The sequence below is a fragment of the Plasmodium sp. gorilla clade G2 genome (assembly GCF_900097015.1).
Source record: "Plasmodium sp. gorilla clade G2 genome assembly, chromosome: 7".
Classification (NCBI taxonomy): domain Eukaryota; phylum Apicomplexa; class Aconoidasida; order Haemosporida; family Plasmodiidae; genus Plasmodium; species Plasmodium adleri (nom. inval.).
Genome location: NC_041699.1, coordinates 1,174,370 through 1,192,500, shown reverse-complemented (window position 1 = coordinate 1,192,500; position 18,131 = coordinate 1,174,370). Strand labels below are relative to the sequence as shown.

Here is an 18,131-nt window from a genome sequence, read left to right as displayed (position 1 = left end):
CATTATTATTTTTAATATTATTTGTAAGCCCGTTACCTCTGTTAATCATATTTTCATACATAACACTGCCATCTTCTGGCATTATCATATCGCATTTATTATTTGAAACATTCCCATTATTAAGAGTTAATCCTTCATCGTGATTCATATATCCATTATTACAATTATCATCATATCCTTCGTTATTACTATTATTTACACTCATGTTACAACTGTTTTCAAAATAGTTAGTACTAATTTCACTCTTATTTGTAGTATGATGACCAATGTGTTTATTGTATTTAACAGAATTAATCATATCTCCTTCTATTATATCTTTTTTCAAATCCTTTTCATTATTACTATCTTTTTCTTCATATTTATAACTATCATTACTATTATTATACTCATCGTTATCTTCATCATTATCTTCCATTTCTTCGTTATCACTCATATTATCATCTTCATTATTATTATTGTTATCATCTTCATCCTCCTCTTCTTCATCATCATCATTATTATTATTATTACTACTACCATTTCCATCATTATTGTTATTGTCCTTATTGTTGTTGTTATTATTGTTACCATTATTGTAACCATTATTATTATTATTACCATTGTTATTATTGTTATTATTATTATTATTACAATCATCATCATTATTATTATTATTGTTATTATCATCTCCATTATTATTATTACTATTATAGCTACTATTACTGTTATATCCATTATTATTATCTGTGCTATCATTATACCCATTGTTATTATAATTGTCACTACTACCATTGTTATAATTATCATTACTTCCGTTACTATATCCATTATTATTATCATCGTTATAATTACTACTACATCTTTTCATATTTGTATCATTTCCATTGTTCTCTAAAATGTTATAAATACTTATTGCTGATTGTTCTTCTTCATCTTTATTCTCATTTTTCAAAGAATCCATTTCACTGTCAAAAATATTATCCTCATTAGGATTTATGAATTCCACTGTTTTCTCAAAATGGCTATTATTACTATTATTATTATTATTATTATCCATAGAAATTAATTCCTTCATATTTATACATTTCATAACAATATCATCCATATTATCAAAATGATGATAATTAATATATTTAATATTACTACTATATATATATTTTTCATTTTTATCATAATTATTATGATTATCCCTCGTTATATACATTTCATGCATATTTGAATTGTCTTGCCTTGATAACCCTAACATATTAATGGAATTTATATAGTCCTTATAAATATTATCATATATCCCTCTAACGTTTTCCATTGTGTCGAAATGATTTTCAATTAATTCCAAGGGTTGTTTATTTTCCAAAATATAAGTTTCATATCCACTTTTCAAATTATTATTATTATTATTACTATATATACAATGTTTCCTCATGTTTGGACCTTGTTCATATAAGTTTTTGCCACTACCAATAATATCAAATGAAGATGATTTCTTTACATCACTAAAGGAATTTATATATTCCACAAATTCTGATTTATCATAATCCAAAATATTTTCAAAGTAAGGAACAATTTGGCTATTACCATTAAAAATACCACTTGCATTAATAATATTATCTTTGCTATTATTTATGTTATTCATATTACTCATATTACTCATATTATTAACACTTTGGAGATTATTTTGAATATTCGGATAAAGTCTGTCCTCAATTATCCGATGCATATAATCCTCATATTGGGAAAATCGGCTAGCTAAGTTTCTGGATTTTTGTCTTCCAAATTTTTCAACTGGAAAAATAGATATAACTGTTTTATTGCTACATTTATCCAACATGGCAAAAAGATAAGCATTTAATTTCTCCACATAGAAACATCCAGAAATATTATCAGAAGATAAGTTGCCGATTATAAAATTAGAAAATACATTATTATAATTATTATTATTTTTATTATTCTTTCCTAAATAATTAAAAGTAGGCTTAAATATAAATGATGAATCTTCTTCATCATCCCAATTTTTATCCATATATTTAGATTCATCCAAATTCCATACAGGATTTCCTCTTTTCTCGGATTCCATATATTGTTTTAAAGCCTCATTATTTTCATTCAAAAAAGATAAATAACCTTTTTTTTCTTTAATCAACAATCCTTGTAGGATATCTTCACCATCTATTTGTGATGATTTTTTAATTGTTGATTTATCTTTTGTTCCACAATTTTCTTCCTTATCTCTATTTTCTTCATCTATTCTTCTACAATATTTAAAATGTTCTGCTTTTACTAATAAAATAAAAACAGATATATCATATCCTAAATATAATTCTCCATCAACTAAAAATGAATAGACGAAATCATAAGGAACCTTATTCAAATTGATATTCACATTTGAACAGCATTTTAAAAAATTCAATAAATCTGATGATACATATATAGATTTATTTTCCAAATTTTTTATGTCTAATAAATTTACATATTCCAAATTATTATATAATCTCTTTTCCTTTTCTTCTTTCAAATTCTCCAAATCTGAATATTTTCCAAAAGGAGTATTTATATTATGATACTCTACTTCTAACACCATATTCTTCTTTTTTTTATTCTCCCTCTCTAATATGTCTATGAGAATATTTATATGATGTACTTAAATATATATATATATATAATTTTGATTATTAAAACAATGAAATAATAATATAAATATAAATTAAAAAAAAGAAAAACAACTATATATTCATATATATATATATATATATATATATATACAAATATTATAATATACTTTTCTTTTTATATATATAAGAAAAAAAAAAAAAAAAAAAAAAAAAAAAAAACATATGATTTATATAATATTAAATAAAATATTCATATAAACCATTTTCATAAAAAAAATAAAAGTGTTATATTCACAAATATGTGTCCATATATTAATATTCTTATAAATATATATACATAAATATATATATAATTTTTTTTTAACTTAAATAAATCTATATGTATAACAGCATAAATATGAAAAAAAAAAAAAAAAAAAGAAAAAAAAAAAGAAAGAATTAAAGAAATTCAAATTCCTTTTATTCTTTTCTTTTATTTTTTTATCTTTCTGCTTTCTTTTTCTATATTCAATAACATATGTAACACAAGTATTATTTAAATAAAGTGAATATTAATATATATACATATATCATATAAATATATATATATATATATACATAAACTTAAGATAATTCACGAAAGATTAAAAGTAAGTTAAAAATATTAAATGATTAAATAAGGAATATTTTACTCTATTAGAAAAAAATTATGAATAATAAAAAACAATATCTATATATAACTTTACCATAAAAACATTCATAAACATAATCTACAGATTCATATATATTATATGTAACAATATATTGTATATGAATATAACTATGTATTATATATAATATGTTCTCTCTATCTAAATATATACATGTATTACAAATATATATGAGAAACTGCAAATATTAAGAAACAAAAAAAATATAAAAATTAAAAAAAAAAAAAAAAAAATTAATAAAAAAAAATATATATATATATATTATAAAAAAATAATTACAGTTGTATTCTTCCTAATTTTCTCATCTGTCTATCTATATATATATGAGTTTATATTGTTAAATATATAAGTGTATATTTATGTATAAATATGTAAAAAATATTATATGTATATTACGTTATGTAAAAAAAAAAAAAAAATTATAATGTAGAAAAATATGGATAATAAAATATTTAAGAAAATAAGATATAATACATATATATATATATATAAAGAATATGTATAAGTATATATATATATATATATATATATGTATATGCATATATATACCTTGATCTTTTTAAAAAAAAAAAAATAAAATACTAGCACGTAAAATTATATAAATTATTAAGAATGAATGCATACATATATATAATTATTATATATATATATATATATGTATGTATAGTATATGTATAAAATTATGAACATGTAAATATATTATAATAAAAAAGTATCCCAACAATGTAAATAAAAAAAAAAAAAAAATCAAATAATTAAAAAATTTTTTCTCACATCATGATAAAAGAAAAAAAAAAAAAAAAATGATGTCAAATAATATGAAAATAAAAAAAAAAAATGATAACAAATAATATGAAAAATGATGTCAAATAAACTTAAAAATGATTCTTATAAAAAATAATGCAAGAAAAAAGCTAAAAAATAAAGGAACATTATATAAATAAAAATTATGATGAGCAATGTAAAATGTTACAACAAATAAATGTAGGATATATTATAGCAAAAAATGTAAAACAATATATGATTCAAATAATATGATGAATAAAAAAAAACATGGCAAACATTATGAATAAAAAAGAAGTACAAATTATATATAAAAGCAAAGAATTAAAAAGGAATACAAATAATTCATATATATTTATTAAACATTATGTAACTAATTTTCAATATAGAATCCTTCCACTTCTTTTTTATTAATTTTTTTTTTTTTTTTTTTTGTGGTTTTCCTTCTTTTCTAAAAAGCTTCTAAAATTAACTTGTAAGTAAAAGGGGAAAAAAAAAAAAAAAAAAAAAAAAAAAAAAAAAAAGGTATTCAGATCTTATAAGGCAATTAAAAAAAAAAATATATTAAAAATTATCATGATTCTCATAAAATATATTTATATATGCAAAGACATTTTTTATAAACTTTTAAATAATAAAAAAAAAAAAAATATATAAATATATACTTAATATATTATATAAATATAATTATACAATTTTACAACATCAAAATGTACGTATTCTTATTAAAATATATTTAAAAAAAAAAAAAAAAAAAAAAAAAATATCTTATCATTTTCTTCTTTTTTTTTTCTTCTTTCTTATTATAAAATGTATAATATCTTATAGGAGATACATATTTCTTTTCTATTTTCACATAATTACTTTTTTATAAATTAAATAATTAAATGTATTTTTCAAATAGTACAATATATTCTATATTATAATATTTTTATAAATTTTTATGTACGCAGATTGTTTTTTTTCCATTCTACATGTAAAATACATAAATTTTTTTTTTTTTTTATATTTCTCAATATATCCAAATAAATATTTTTAAAAGCATATAATAAAGTAAAAAAAAAAAAAAAAAAAAAAAAACATATAATAAATATTTTGTAATGTATTGTATTTTCTTTAAAGTCATATATCTATATATCTACATAATTTAATACAAAATAATTACAAAATTTATGATAATTCTAAACTAATATAGAACAATTCAAAAGTACATAAAAAGAAAAATTTGTTGTATTTTTATTTTATAAATATATATAAATAGCATATAAATAATACTTTTTTTTTATAAAAAAAAAATATAAACATATAAATTACATTCCATAAATATATATATATTTATATATATATATATATATGAAGTTCACAAACCATATCTATAAATAAAAATGTATTTTATTTTGTTCATGTAAAATAAAAAAATTATAAAAAAAAAAAATAATTTATAATAAATAAAAAATATAATAATAACAAAAATACTTTCATAAAATAAAATTTATACATATATAGAATAAAAAACAAGTTTATTTTATTATACATGTATGTATAATTTTATATAAAATAATTATTAGTTTTCTTTTTATTATTTTATATATTTATTATACAATATATATTTTATATGTAATATGTATTATATATATACATATAATATTAACATATTATAATCTTAAAAAGTATATAAAAAAGGAATATTATATAAAATGAGAATACAAAATTTTGAAATCCACATATAATATATAAAAAGCAAAAAAAAAAAAAAAATGTTATTTTTTTGTTCCTTTTTTTATTTTCTTCTTTTTTCTTTTGATATGAAATTAAAATAATAAAATAAATATATAATTATCATAATATACAAAAAGTAAAAAATAAAAAGAGAAAAAAAATAAATTTTATCTTTTTAAATAAACATTTAAATTTTTAAATATTTCATATATTTTCTTTTTTTTTTTTTTCTCTACATGTAGTATCCACTTTTCTTTATTTTTTCTCATTCATGAAATTCATTTCAGATTCTATTTTTTCTCGAAAAGAATTTATAGCATGATTTTTTTTCATCACTACTGCATGTTTAAAAATAATTGCATATTATTTTATAAACATAAAAATTATATATATAAAAAAAACATACGTAAAAAAAATTATACATATATATAGAATGCTATATATTTATTTATTATATAATAGCATAATATTTATAAATAAACTTTATTTTTTGCTCATTCTTGTAATTTTAAAATAAAAAGGAAATTTGTAAAAAAGCCCCATAAAAAAAAAAAAAAAAAAATATATATATATATACATATATAATAAATAAAAAAATAAATAAATGTAATAAATTTTTATATTGTTTTTTAATTATATTAAAATATATAAAATAATATATTTTATATATGTTATATATTTATATATATATATTATAATATAAACATTATGTATAATTTTATATATTAATATAAAATTTTTTACTTTTATATAATATTATATATATAATCAATTTATAAAAATTTTCCTACTTTTTACAATATTTTATTATATATAAATCCAATAATAAATCACATACATATATTATATATAAAAGAAACTATTTTATTGAACAGTTTTTTTTAATTTACTTTAATTTTTCTATTTTTTCTTAAGTATATAATTGTATATAAAATAAGAAATGAAAATAAACAAATTGTCGTTTTTAAAAAAACATGTCAATTTTATATATATTTAAAATATAAATACACAAGAAAAAAAAAAAAAAAAAAAAAAAGGGACAAATATAAATATAATTTACTTTTTTTATATACAATTGAAATAATAAAATAAGAAAAAAGGAAATTTAATTTTTCTCCTAACTTTTTCTCAAAAAAAAAAAAAAAAAAAAAATATTATATTGTTATATTTATAAATATAATATATTATAATATATGTGTTTATCTATGTTTTTTTTTCTTTTTTACAATTTGAATGAAAAAATAGAGAAAATTTGTTCTTTCTACATTTCATTCCTTTTTTTTTTTTTTTTTTTCCCTTCTAATTGTTATATGAATAAATATTATAATATTTTTTGTAATTACCAATTTTCTAATCTTGGCTTGATATAATAATAAAATGTATATTGGAACTTGTTATATTATATATATGTAAATATATATATATATTTATTTATTTATATATGTGTATATGGAAAAAAAATAATAGTATAACTGATAACCCAATAAAGAGAAATAAGAAAAACATAACACATAATATTTATATATATATATTATATTTTGTAAAATAAAAGGAAGTGAGGTTGTGGTGGTTTTATATATTATATAATTTTCATTTATAATAGCATGAAAATTTTACAAGAAAGGAAAAAGAAAATATAAACAAAGTGCAAAAAAAAAAAAAAAAAAAAAAAAAGGAAATAAAATAAAAGAAAAAAATTTAACCCAAATAAAAAGAGAAAAAAAAAAAAAGAAACTAATGTAAAATAATTCCATTCATATTATCATATTGTATAAAAATAACATGCAATCCATATACTGCTATAAATTAATCCAAATATTATAAAAATAAAATAAAATAAATAAATAAAAATAAAAGAACCCAATTTACATTATTTTACTATATATTTATAAATATATAAATAATATATATTTTAAGAGCATAGATTCTCTTTTGAAATTTTAACACATCAAAATTTAATTTAATGTTAATAATAATATCAAAAAAAAAAAAAAAATTTCTTTTCTTTTATTATTTTTTTATATTAATATCTTAAAAAGAAAATTACAAATTCATAAGTTCATCTTTGTAAATCTATATATATATATATATATATTTATATATACACATTATTCAATCCTCTAAAATATTTATCGAATTAAATAAAAGCCATTTTATAATATATAAAATGAATGCTAATTTATTATTATCTCCTATTTTTTAATTTCTTCCATTATAATAGAAAAAAAAAAAAAAAAAAAAAATATATAATAATATAATAAAAAATAAAATATAATAATAATTTCTTATAAAGTGAATTGTATTAACGAAAAAATTAAAATATAAATGTTTATTTGTGTAATTATGTTTTTTTTATTTTTCTTCCGTATTAAAGTTTAATTTCCTTTTTTCTCTTTATTTATTTTTTTTTTCCCCCATATATATTTTTTAATTGTAAGTAAAAATAGTATTTTAATAAACCACACATTTGATCTTAATATATATATATATATATATTTATTTATTTATTTAATAATTTTATTCTTTTCTTTTTTTTTTGTTTTTTTTCCTTATTCGATAACCTTCATATTTTTAATTTTTTCCACATATTTTCTCTTCCCTTTTTTTCACGTCGCATACATGTTTAAAATAAAAGTACCTATTTATAGATATTTGTAAAAATATAAGTGGTCTTATATATATATATATATATATATATATGAATTTTATATTATCATATTATAAAAAATATATAAGTGATTTAAGATTATTTTTAAAATCACTTAAGAACACACAAATATTTCCATTAAATTTGTATAGATAATATTGTACAGAACTATATGGACATAATAGGAATATTTATGAGAACATATTTATATATATATATATATATATATAAGATTATTTATTTATGAACATTTGTATGTTCTGTTTTATGATATATAATTATTTAATATACATAATGAGAATTTTAAATTTATTCATATTTTTAACTTCTACATGTGGAACAAAGTATACATAATAAATATTATATTTCCCTTAATGAGTATAATTCTATTTTAATAAATATTTAAATGAGTAATTTTTATTTTCTTCTTTTTCTTTTCTTACTCATTATAAAATATTATTCACATATAAATATATTTATATATATTTCATAATCTCTCTCAAAATTAATTATTTAAAAAAAAAAAAAACCTTTCAAATTTTTATAAAAAATAATAATTTCAAGTCCATTTACTACAATTAATACTGTCTTTTTATATTTAATAAATGTACATTAAATTATAATAAACAGTAAAAAAATCACAAACACATAATAAAATCATATATATATTTATAAACAATATATATATATATGATCAATAATATAATTTATTTTATCACAAAAAAAGATTCAAATGATTTTTTTTTTTTTTTTAACTAATATTATACATATGTGTACATATAAATTTATTTTTATTTTATCAATATGCTCTTGATTATATATAAACCGAAAATTCTATTATTTCATATTAATTATATAAATATATATATATATATATTTTTTTTTTTTTAATTTCAAAGAGCCTCAAATACAAATATTTTAAACTGAATAAATAGTATACATAATAATTTAGTAAATATTAAATAAAATTGTTCTTATATTTTATTTTATTTTATTTTATTTTATTTTATTTTATTTTTCTCTTTCGTCATTTTCCTAACCAAAAAAAAAAAAAAAAAAATTCTCCCTTTTTCCTTATAAACTACTTTAAGAAAAAATATGTAAAAAAATAATTTGTAAATTTTTAAATTATGACATATAATTTTTTATTATTTTAATTCTTAATTTTTAAGGTATAAATATAAATGTATGATAAAATATATTTATATATAATTATATATATACCATACATATTTTAATTTTTTACACTAAAAATATATATATATATATATATGTATATTATATATTATGTAAATCTTCCTTTTTCAATTGAAATATATATATATATAATACTTTCAATGAGTATAATATAATTATTTTTTTATTTAAAAAAAAAAAAAAAAAAAATACAATATTCTCCATATCTCTTTTTCTTATTATCATTTTGAAAAATATAAAAAATATATATTTTTTTAAGTAAATAATAAAATATAGTTTTATAAAAAAGAAGAAAAGCATTTAATAACCTGTCATTTATTTTATTTTATTTTATTTTTGTTTTGTTTTTAATTTTTATGTATACGTCCTAAAAAAAATAAAATTATTTTTTATGCGAAATTTTAAAAAAATGGAAAGAAAAAATGTATAAGATATTCTGTTTTATCTTTCTTTTTTTTATTTGAAAAAAAAAAATATATTTTTTTAATTCAGATCATATATATATATATATATATATTTTTACTATTTGTTTCTAATATTTTTGTATCATAAGCATTTCTTTTGACATATTATTTTTTTTTAATCATGTTTTTTATTTAGTTTATATTAAAATAATTTATTTATGTTTTTTTTTTATTATTTTTTATATATCATCTATTTAAAAGAATAGAATAAAATAATAATAGTACAAAATTGTTTGTTACAACATTAAATAATAATACTTAAAAATTAAAAGATTTGTAACATTTAAACGTAAAAAAAAAAAACAAATAATAAGAATATATATAAATATAAAATATATTAGGTTTAAATTTGTTTACCATTTTTACATATATACAAATATATATTTTCCATTGATATGTCTCCAAGCCAAGTAAATAATAAAAAAAAATCCAACATTCGAACATATATTATAAGCATTTATATATATATATATATATATATATTTATATTTTAAAAAAGATATATATGTTGATTGAATATATATTAATAGAGATGAATAAAATAAGTAGATTTATTATATTTTTTCTTTGTACATTAAAAATGTACACAAATGTACATATACATATATATATATTTTTATTTTTTTATAGAGTGAAATTAACAAATTGAAAGACGTTTTAAAAAAATTACCTCAAGAAAAAAATGATGATAAAAAAAGAGAAGTGTTAAAAAAGGTAATAGCCTATATGACTTTAGGTGTGGATGTATCCAAGTTATTTCCAGATATCATAATGATATCTAGTACAAATGATATAATTCAGAAAAAAATGATATATTTATATTTAAACAATTATGCAGGTAAATAGTTATAATACAATCATATATATAATATATGTATGTATATTTTATTATTATAATAATATTTCCTTATTATTTCTTTATTTTATTTTTGTAGAAACAAACTCTGAACTGTCCCTTCTAACTATAAATACACTACAAAAAGATAGCAAAGACGATGATCCTATAATACGTGGTTTAGCCTTACGTAGTTTTTGTAATTTAAGAATTAATAATTTATTTGAATATATTGAAGGCCCTTTATTTAATGGGTTAAATGATAAAAATTCATATGTGAGAAGAATTGCAATTATTAGTTGTGTAAAATTAATTAAAATGAATCCTGATTTATCAATTAAAAATGATATTATAAAAATTTTAAAAAATAAATTATTAGATAAAGATCCTCAATGTATTATAAATTCTGTACATGCTTTAAATGAAATATTGATTGATGAAGGGGGATTAAAAGTAAATAAAGAAATTGTATTTAATATGTTAAATAAATTATCTCATTTTAATGAATGGGGGAAAAGCGTCATCTTATATATAGTAAGTACATATATACCAGAAAATGAAGATGAAATGTATGATATTATGAATATATTAGAAAATCACATAAGAGATTTTTCTTCAACTGTCTTTCTAGCTTGTTTGAAATGTTTTCTTAATTTTTCTATCAATGACACAAATTTACAAATACAGATTTTTCAAAGAATGAAAGATCCATTACTTACATTAATTGCGACTTCGTCCAATGAAATTGCATATATCGTTTTGTTACATACAAATTTATTATTGCATGAAGCTAATAAATTGAATTATAAAATTTTTGATTATGACTATAAGCACTTTTTCTTTAGATATAATGATTTAACATATATAAAAGATATAAAATTGGACATTCTTGTATCAGTAGCATCAAAGGTAAAAATTAAAAAAATTGTCATATTACTTATACTATGTTATATATATATATATATATATATATATATATATATATATATATATGTATGTATGTATTTATGTATTTATTCATTTATATTTTATTTCATTTTTAGAATAATGTGGTTTTAATAATCAACGAATTGAGCGAATACGTTTCAGATGCCAATGTAGAGATTGCTCAAAAAGCCATAGAATCCATAGGATCCATAGCATTAAAAATTCCTAAATGCATTTCAAGAGTAGTAGAATTATCTTTGTCAAATTTTATGACAATGAACTATTCCTATATATGTAGTGCTACAATAAAAATACTTGTAAACATATTAAGAAAATATGAAGAATATACAAAATTAATTATAGAAGAAATAGTAAAACATGGTAATAGATTAATTGATAATGGTGGTATTATATCTTATATATGGATAATAGGTGAATATTGTGAATATATTGAAGAAGCTCCATATCTTTTAGAAGAATATATAAATTTAAGAAATTGTTCTTATTTATTTATGTTAGAATTATTAACTGCTTGTGTTAAAGTGTTATATAGAAGACCTGCTGAAATGAAAAACATTGTTTCTACATTATTTGATAATATATTAAAAAATTATAAATATCCTGAACTTACTGATAAAATGTTCTTTTATTATAAACTCTTAAGTTATAATTATAAAGAAGCATTTCATATCATTGCTTGCAAAAAAAAAACAGTCAAAAATTTCTCTGAATCCAATGAAAATATATTATTAGATAAGTTATATAATGAATTTAATACCTTGTCTGTATTATATAAACAACCAGTAAATAAATTTATTGAATATTCAAAAATAGCTTTCGGAGCAGTATATGATCCAGAAGAAAATAGTGACATAACAAAAGATTCTAATAGCCAATTAAATGGTTATGATAATTCAGAAGATATTCATTTAAATAATCATTATACATCTGATCATATGTACAATAATATAATAGATCATAAGCATACAATACATGACAAAAATGGAAATATTAATAATAATAATAATAATAATAATAATAATAATTTGCTTAATATCAATGAGGATATATTAATTATGGATGAACAAAATGTTAAAACAAATCAAAGTAACAAATATAATAATAATAATATATTAATAAATCAAGAACAAAAAACAAATGAAAACGTTTCAACAAATTTACATGATGTAATAATAAATACAGAAAATAATAATACAATAATAAATTTAGATCATATATATAATACATCTACTTTTAAAAAATTAAAAAATATTATAATCGATGTTGATAATATAAACCCTGAAGTATATCAAACACAATGGAATGCATTACCTGAACAAAATAATGAAAAAATTTTTTTAAGAAAAAATTATTATAATTTACAATTAGATACTATTGATCAATTAATATCCAAATATAATTTAATAACACTTGCTTCAGGAGAAATTGATCAATGTCTTAAATTTTATATGTACTCTCAGTTATACACAAAACATTATATCTTTATTGAATTAATTTTTAACAAAACAGATAATTCAATTAATTGGATTTTTAAATCTGAATGTAATGACGAAAATTTAATTGAACAATTTACCGACTGTTTTAGAGATATTTTTTTAGATTTTATGTAACTATTATTGTATAAACATGTTTTATAAACATCCCAATATTTCATATATATATATATATATATATATATATATATATATATATATATTATATATTTATTTTTCTATTCATGTTACTATATATTTTATTATAGTACACACAAATTATATATCTTTAAAAAGAATAATTTTAATTTCGATTTGTTTACATAATTTATTATTAATATTTATTTATTTAATTATCTATTTATTTATTATTATTATTTTTTTTAATTTTTTGTGTTTTCCCTTTATTCTCATAATTTTTTTTTTTTTTCTTTTTTTTTTTTTGGTACAAAAAAATAACTATAAGTAGAAATATTATAATATATATAAGTATATATTATTTGATTTATTTAAATGAATAAATATAAATTATATGTATATATATATATATATATAAGACACGTATATACACTTTTTTAATTTGATAATGAAAAATAAAATAATGCATATATTATATATATATATATATATATATATATATTATCGTACATCATTTTGAATCTCTTATTTTTTGATCATATTTTTTACAATTTTCTATGAGATTATGCACTAACAACTCATTTTTTTTTCCATACAATTCTCTTATCAACATAGTAGCATAAGATGAAGAATATAAACTAAAACTTAATATCAAAGCATTATAATTATATATAACATTTTGTTTTCGTTTACTTATATTATTTTTAAAATCATCTTGGTTATATAACAAAGTATCATTTTTACTATATATATTTTTTGCATCCTCTTGTATCTTAATTTGTGTTTTTGTCAAAATTTTATCATACTTCATATGATCGTTTATCATTGTATAATTTTTAAAATTTTTACTATTTTCATTATTTTCTTCTATATTAAATAGATCCTTTTTATTTGGTAAGTTTATTAAATATAAATCTTGAACAAATTTTACTTTTGGTTCATTATATTTAGTAAAAGAGAAATATAAATTTTTTGGTAATACAATTATATTTCTAAAAACACAAGTCATTCCATATTCATATTCAAAGGAATTTATATAGTTATCAAATACTTTTATCAAATATAATATATTTTTAATTGGATATTTTTTAAATAAAATATCTTTACAAAATATTTGTATTGATTCATTAATCATAACTTTATTAGTTTTTTTTTCTCTTGAAAATACATATTCTTTTAAATTTTTTAGAAATGTATTAACTACATTTTCTTTAGGTCTAAATAAATTATCTTCATATAATATATAAATTAAATAAAATAATATTTCCATAAAAACTAATCTCACATTCTTCATATAATATTTTCTATAGAATGATAAAAATATATTTAAATATGATAATCTAGGTGACATAGTACCAAGAACTGGTAAAACAACATTATGTATATTAACATTATCTATTTCGTCATCATATATAGTTATATAATTATGCTGATTTTTTAATTCTTTTAATTGTGTTTGTTTTTCTTTAGTAATTATATAATCACCTTTAGTTAATATAATTCCAAAATTATATAATCTATAAGATGTTAATAAATTAAATATTTTTGCACTATAAGAATGCATATGAAATCTTCTTGTTTCCATACTTATTCCTTTAACACATCTTATTTTATTTATATAAAAATTATTATCATCATGTTGTTCCTTTAAATTATTCAAATTATCTTTTTTATCCATTTCATTCAATGATATATTATTCATGTCTTTTTTATTTTTTTCGAATAGGTATAAATTTCGAAGAAGAATAAAAGCTTCATATTCCGAATTTGTCATATAAGAAAATAGATATTTATGATCCACCAAATTTTTACTCTTACTATTTATATGACTATTAACATTAATATTAATATTTATATTATTTTGGTTTTTATATTGTATACTACCACTACTATTATTATTACTATAATTATTATTATTATTATTATTATTATTATTGAAATGTATCATTAGGGGTGATTCCTTTTCACGTTCTCTTATTTTTGCAAATAATTTATTCATCTTATGAGTAATATAACGAAATGCAACTGATGCGTTCTTTACTCTATCTCCATCTTTTCCTCTTTTATGATACAGTTCACATGCTTTTTTCATATATATACTTATACTATCTTTAATAGGATTTCCACAATATTGTCGTTTTTCAAAAATATGAGGATCTAAGACATAATTTATATATTCCTTATAATTTCTTGATATAAGTACCCTACCTTTATTAAATGTATTTTTATATATACCAAACCTTTGCATACCAAAATAATTAATAAATCCATATTTCTTTATATATTTTAATCTATCTCTTAAATAGTCTTCATTATTTTGTACATTTCTTAATACTACTATAAACTTATTTCCATAATGTTCTCCTAATTCAATTTTTTTTTTATCTCTCACCTTTTCTATATTACATATTAATAACTTTTTATTCTTCTTATTTATATAATAATCTTTTAAATTATTTAGTTCTTTTAGGTAATTTAATTTAGTTGATATTATTTGACTAGAAACACTTCTTTTATCTTTAAAACCTGAATAATGAAAACTTGTAATTGGAATCCCTGACACTTTACTAATTTCTCTTATTGCTTCTTGAGTATCTTTATTAACTTTGTATAAAATAAAATGTAAACACTCTTCATTTGAATGATTAGTATATGATATATTCAAATCATTTTCTATTTTTTCTTTCTTTTCTAAAATATTATTTTGTAATGATTTATCATATTCATTCAAATATATTAACATATCATTCTTCTTATAATTTTCATATTCCTTACTTTTTAACTTATCACTTATTAGTTTATCTCTTATGTATTTTAAATTTAAAATCTTTCGATTCTTATTAATTTCATAAACGTGAAAATCTTCACACTTATATTTAAAGACGCATTCTAGATTATCCTTTCCTTTTTCTACATTAACACTTTTATTCATTTTTTCTTCTCCTTTTACTTTTTCATTTTTTTCTATATCTAATAAATCACTCATAAAATGATTAATACCAACATCTTCTTCTTCTAAATATACAGAGGAATAATTATGAAAATGGCCAATGAGTTTATGACATCTCTTAAATGTTACAATTGAATTTTGGCCATGTATTAAACGTAATAATTTATTTCGACTATCATGAAAAACCATTCTACCAAATTCATCCCATTGTAGATAAGTATAATTAAAAATAATATATATCCTTTTTTATATATACATTTATAAAACACTCATAAAAAAAAAAAAAAAAAAATATATTATATATATATATATATATATATATATATATGAAAAACTAAAACAAATATGTACATATCAATAATTATATTAAATAAAAAAAAAAGTGATTTTTTTTTTGTTTTTTTTCATCTTTTAAAAGAAAAAATATATATATACACATACATATTTGTTTCTATGTATGAATATAGATCTCACTTTTTTTTTATAACGACTGTGCATTTTTTTTTTTTTTTTTTTTTTTAAATATACATTTTAGAAGAATCTATTTTTATCCATTTATATGTTCTTTTTATTTTATATAATTAATTTATTTTTTAATATATATATTATTTATAATTTCCCTTTCACATACATATTTTTTATATTTTAATTTTAATTTTAATTTTTTTTTTTTTTTTTTTTTTGTGTTTTTTTTTCATATATGTTTAACTTATAATATGACCACAGTACTTACCTTAATTTTACCTTTAATTAATATGAACAAATTTGTAAAAGAAATAAAAACTTTTAAAAGAACTATATTTCTTAAGGGAAGTCCAGCATTTAAAATTAGTGTATGGTTTTCAGGTAGTTAATTATGTTTTTTATGTATATTTTTTAAATTGTATAAATATATTTTTAGGTGTAATTTGTGTATATATAGAAATTTTATTCTTATTATATAATATTCAGCATATTATTATGCTACTTTGACAAATATATATATATATTTATATATATATATATATATATATATATATATATATATATATTTATTTATTTATTTATTTTTATAGGAATAACTGTAGGCCTCGTTTGGATTTTATTTAGCGAATATAACGAACCAAAAAATAATAATTTGTTTTTTAAAAAAAAACAAGCAGATATTTTTACCACTGAGGAAATAGAAAAATGGAACAAACCGTATATGTCCAACGTTAATAATAATGCCGTAATACTTAATTCTAATTTAACAGCTGATGAAAAGAGGAAACAACTTTTAAAGGAAATAAAATAAAATAATAATATATATATATATGTAAAAATATTATAGTTACGTAAACACTTATAGAAAATGTGATTGGTATTTTTATAAATCTGTTAATATATAAATATATATATATATATATATGTTAATTATTCAAAAGAAAAAAAATCACAAATGTGTTAATATATAGTACACCTATAAATATTTGTATGTAATAATAATATTTCCATATTGATAATAAAATGCGTGAGCAGAAAATATATATATATATATATTATGTTTCTTGTGTAATATAAAATTACGAAAAAAATCATATAATAAATCAGAAATGTATATTATTATAAAACTTAATTTGATATAATTCTTACATCCCAAAATGAATAAATTATAAAATGTATAAATTATTGTGAAAAAAATAATATATTATTAATGTTATATATATATATATATATTAT

At 16.8% G+C, this 18,131-nt stretch overlaps 4 protein-coding genes across 4 annotated transcripts in view; 2 read left to right on the top strand and 2 right to left on the bottom strand.

The window, feature by feature from the left end:
* PADL01_0728000 (transcription factor with AP2 domain(s)) overlaps positions 1-2,557 on the bottom strand; it is a gene marked incomplete at both ends in the record, with an annotated part of 4,032 nt that extends 1,475 nt beyond the window's left edge. Inside the window, one exon of the mRNA XM_028681321.1 lies at positions 1-2,557. This exon is cut by the window's left edge and continues 1,475 nt beyond it. Within this exon, the coding sequence (XP_028537711.1) occupies positions 1-2,557 (2,557 nt within the window).
* Positions 2,558-10,482: 7,925 nt separating this feature from the next.
* On the top strand, positions 10,483-13,480 carry PADL01_0727900 (AP-4 complex subunit beta, putative; the record flags this gene model as incomplete). Its single annotated transcript, XM_028681320.1, has 4 exons — positions 10,483-10,497; positions 10,718-10,925; positions 11,023-11,831; positions 11,966-13,480. 4 exons carry the CDS (start codon positions 10,483-10,485, stop codon positions 13,478-13,480), a joined length of 2,547 nt encoding a protein of 848 aa, XP_028537710.1.
* Positions 13,481-13,991: 511 nt separating this feature from the next.
* Positions 13,992-16,619, bottom strand: PADL01_0727800 (tRNA pseudouridine synthase D,putative; the record flags this gene model as incomplete). The annotated part of the gene is made up of 1 exon (XM_028681319.1): positions 13,992-16,619. The coding sequence occupies one exon, from the start codon at positions 16,617-16,619 to the stop codon at positions 13,992-13,994; it is 2,628 nt and encodes an 875-aa protein (XP_028537709.1).
* A 527-nt stretch (positions 16,620-17,146) lies between these two features.
* Positions 17,147-17,706, top strand: PADL01_0727700 (conserved Plasmodium protein, unknown function; the record flags this gene model as incomplete). Its single annotated transcript, XM_028681318.1, has 2 exons — positions 17,147-17,276; positions 17,486-17,706. The coding sequence occupies 2 exons, from the start codon at positions 17,147-17,149 to the stop codon at positions 17,704-17,706; spliced, it is 351 nt and encodes a 116-aa protein (XP_028537708.1).
* Between the last annotated feature and the right edge of the window lie 425 nt (positions 17,707-18,131).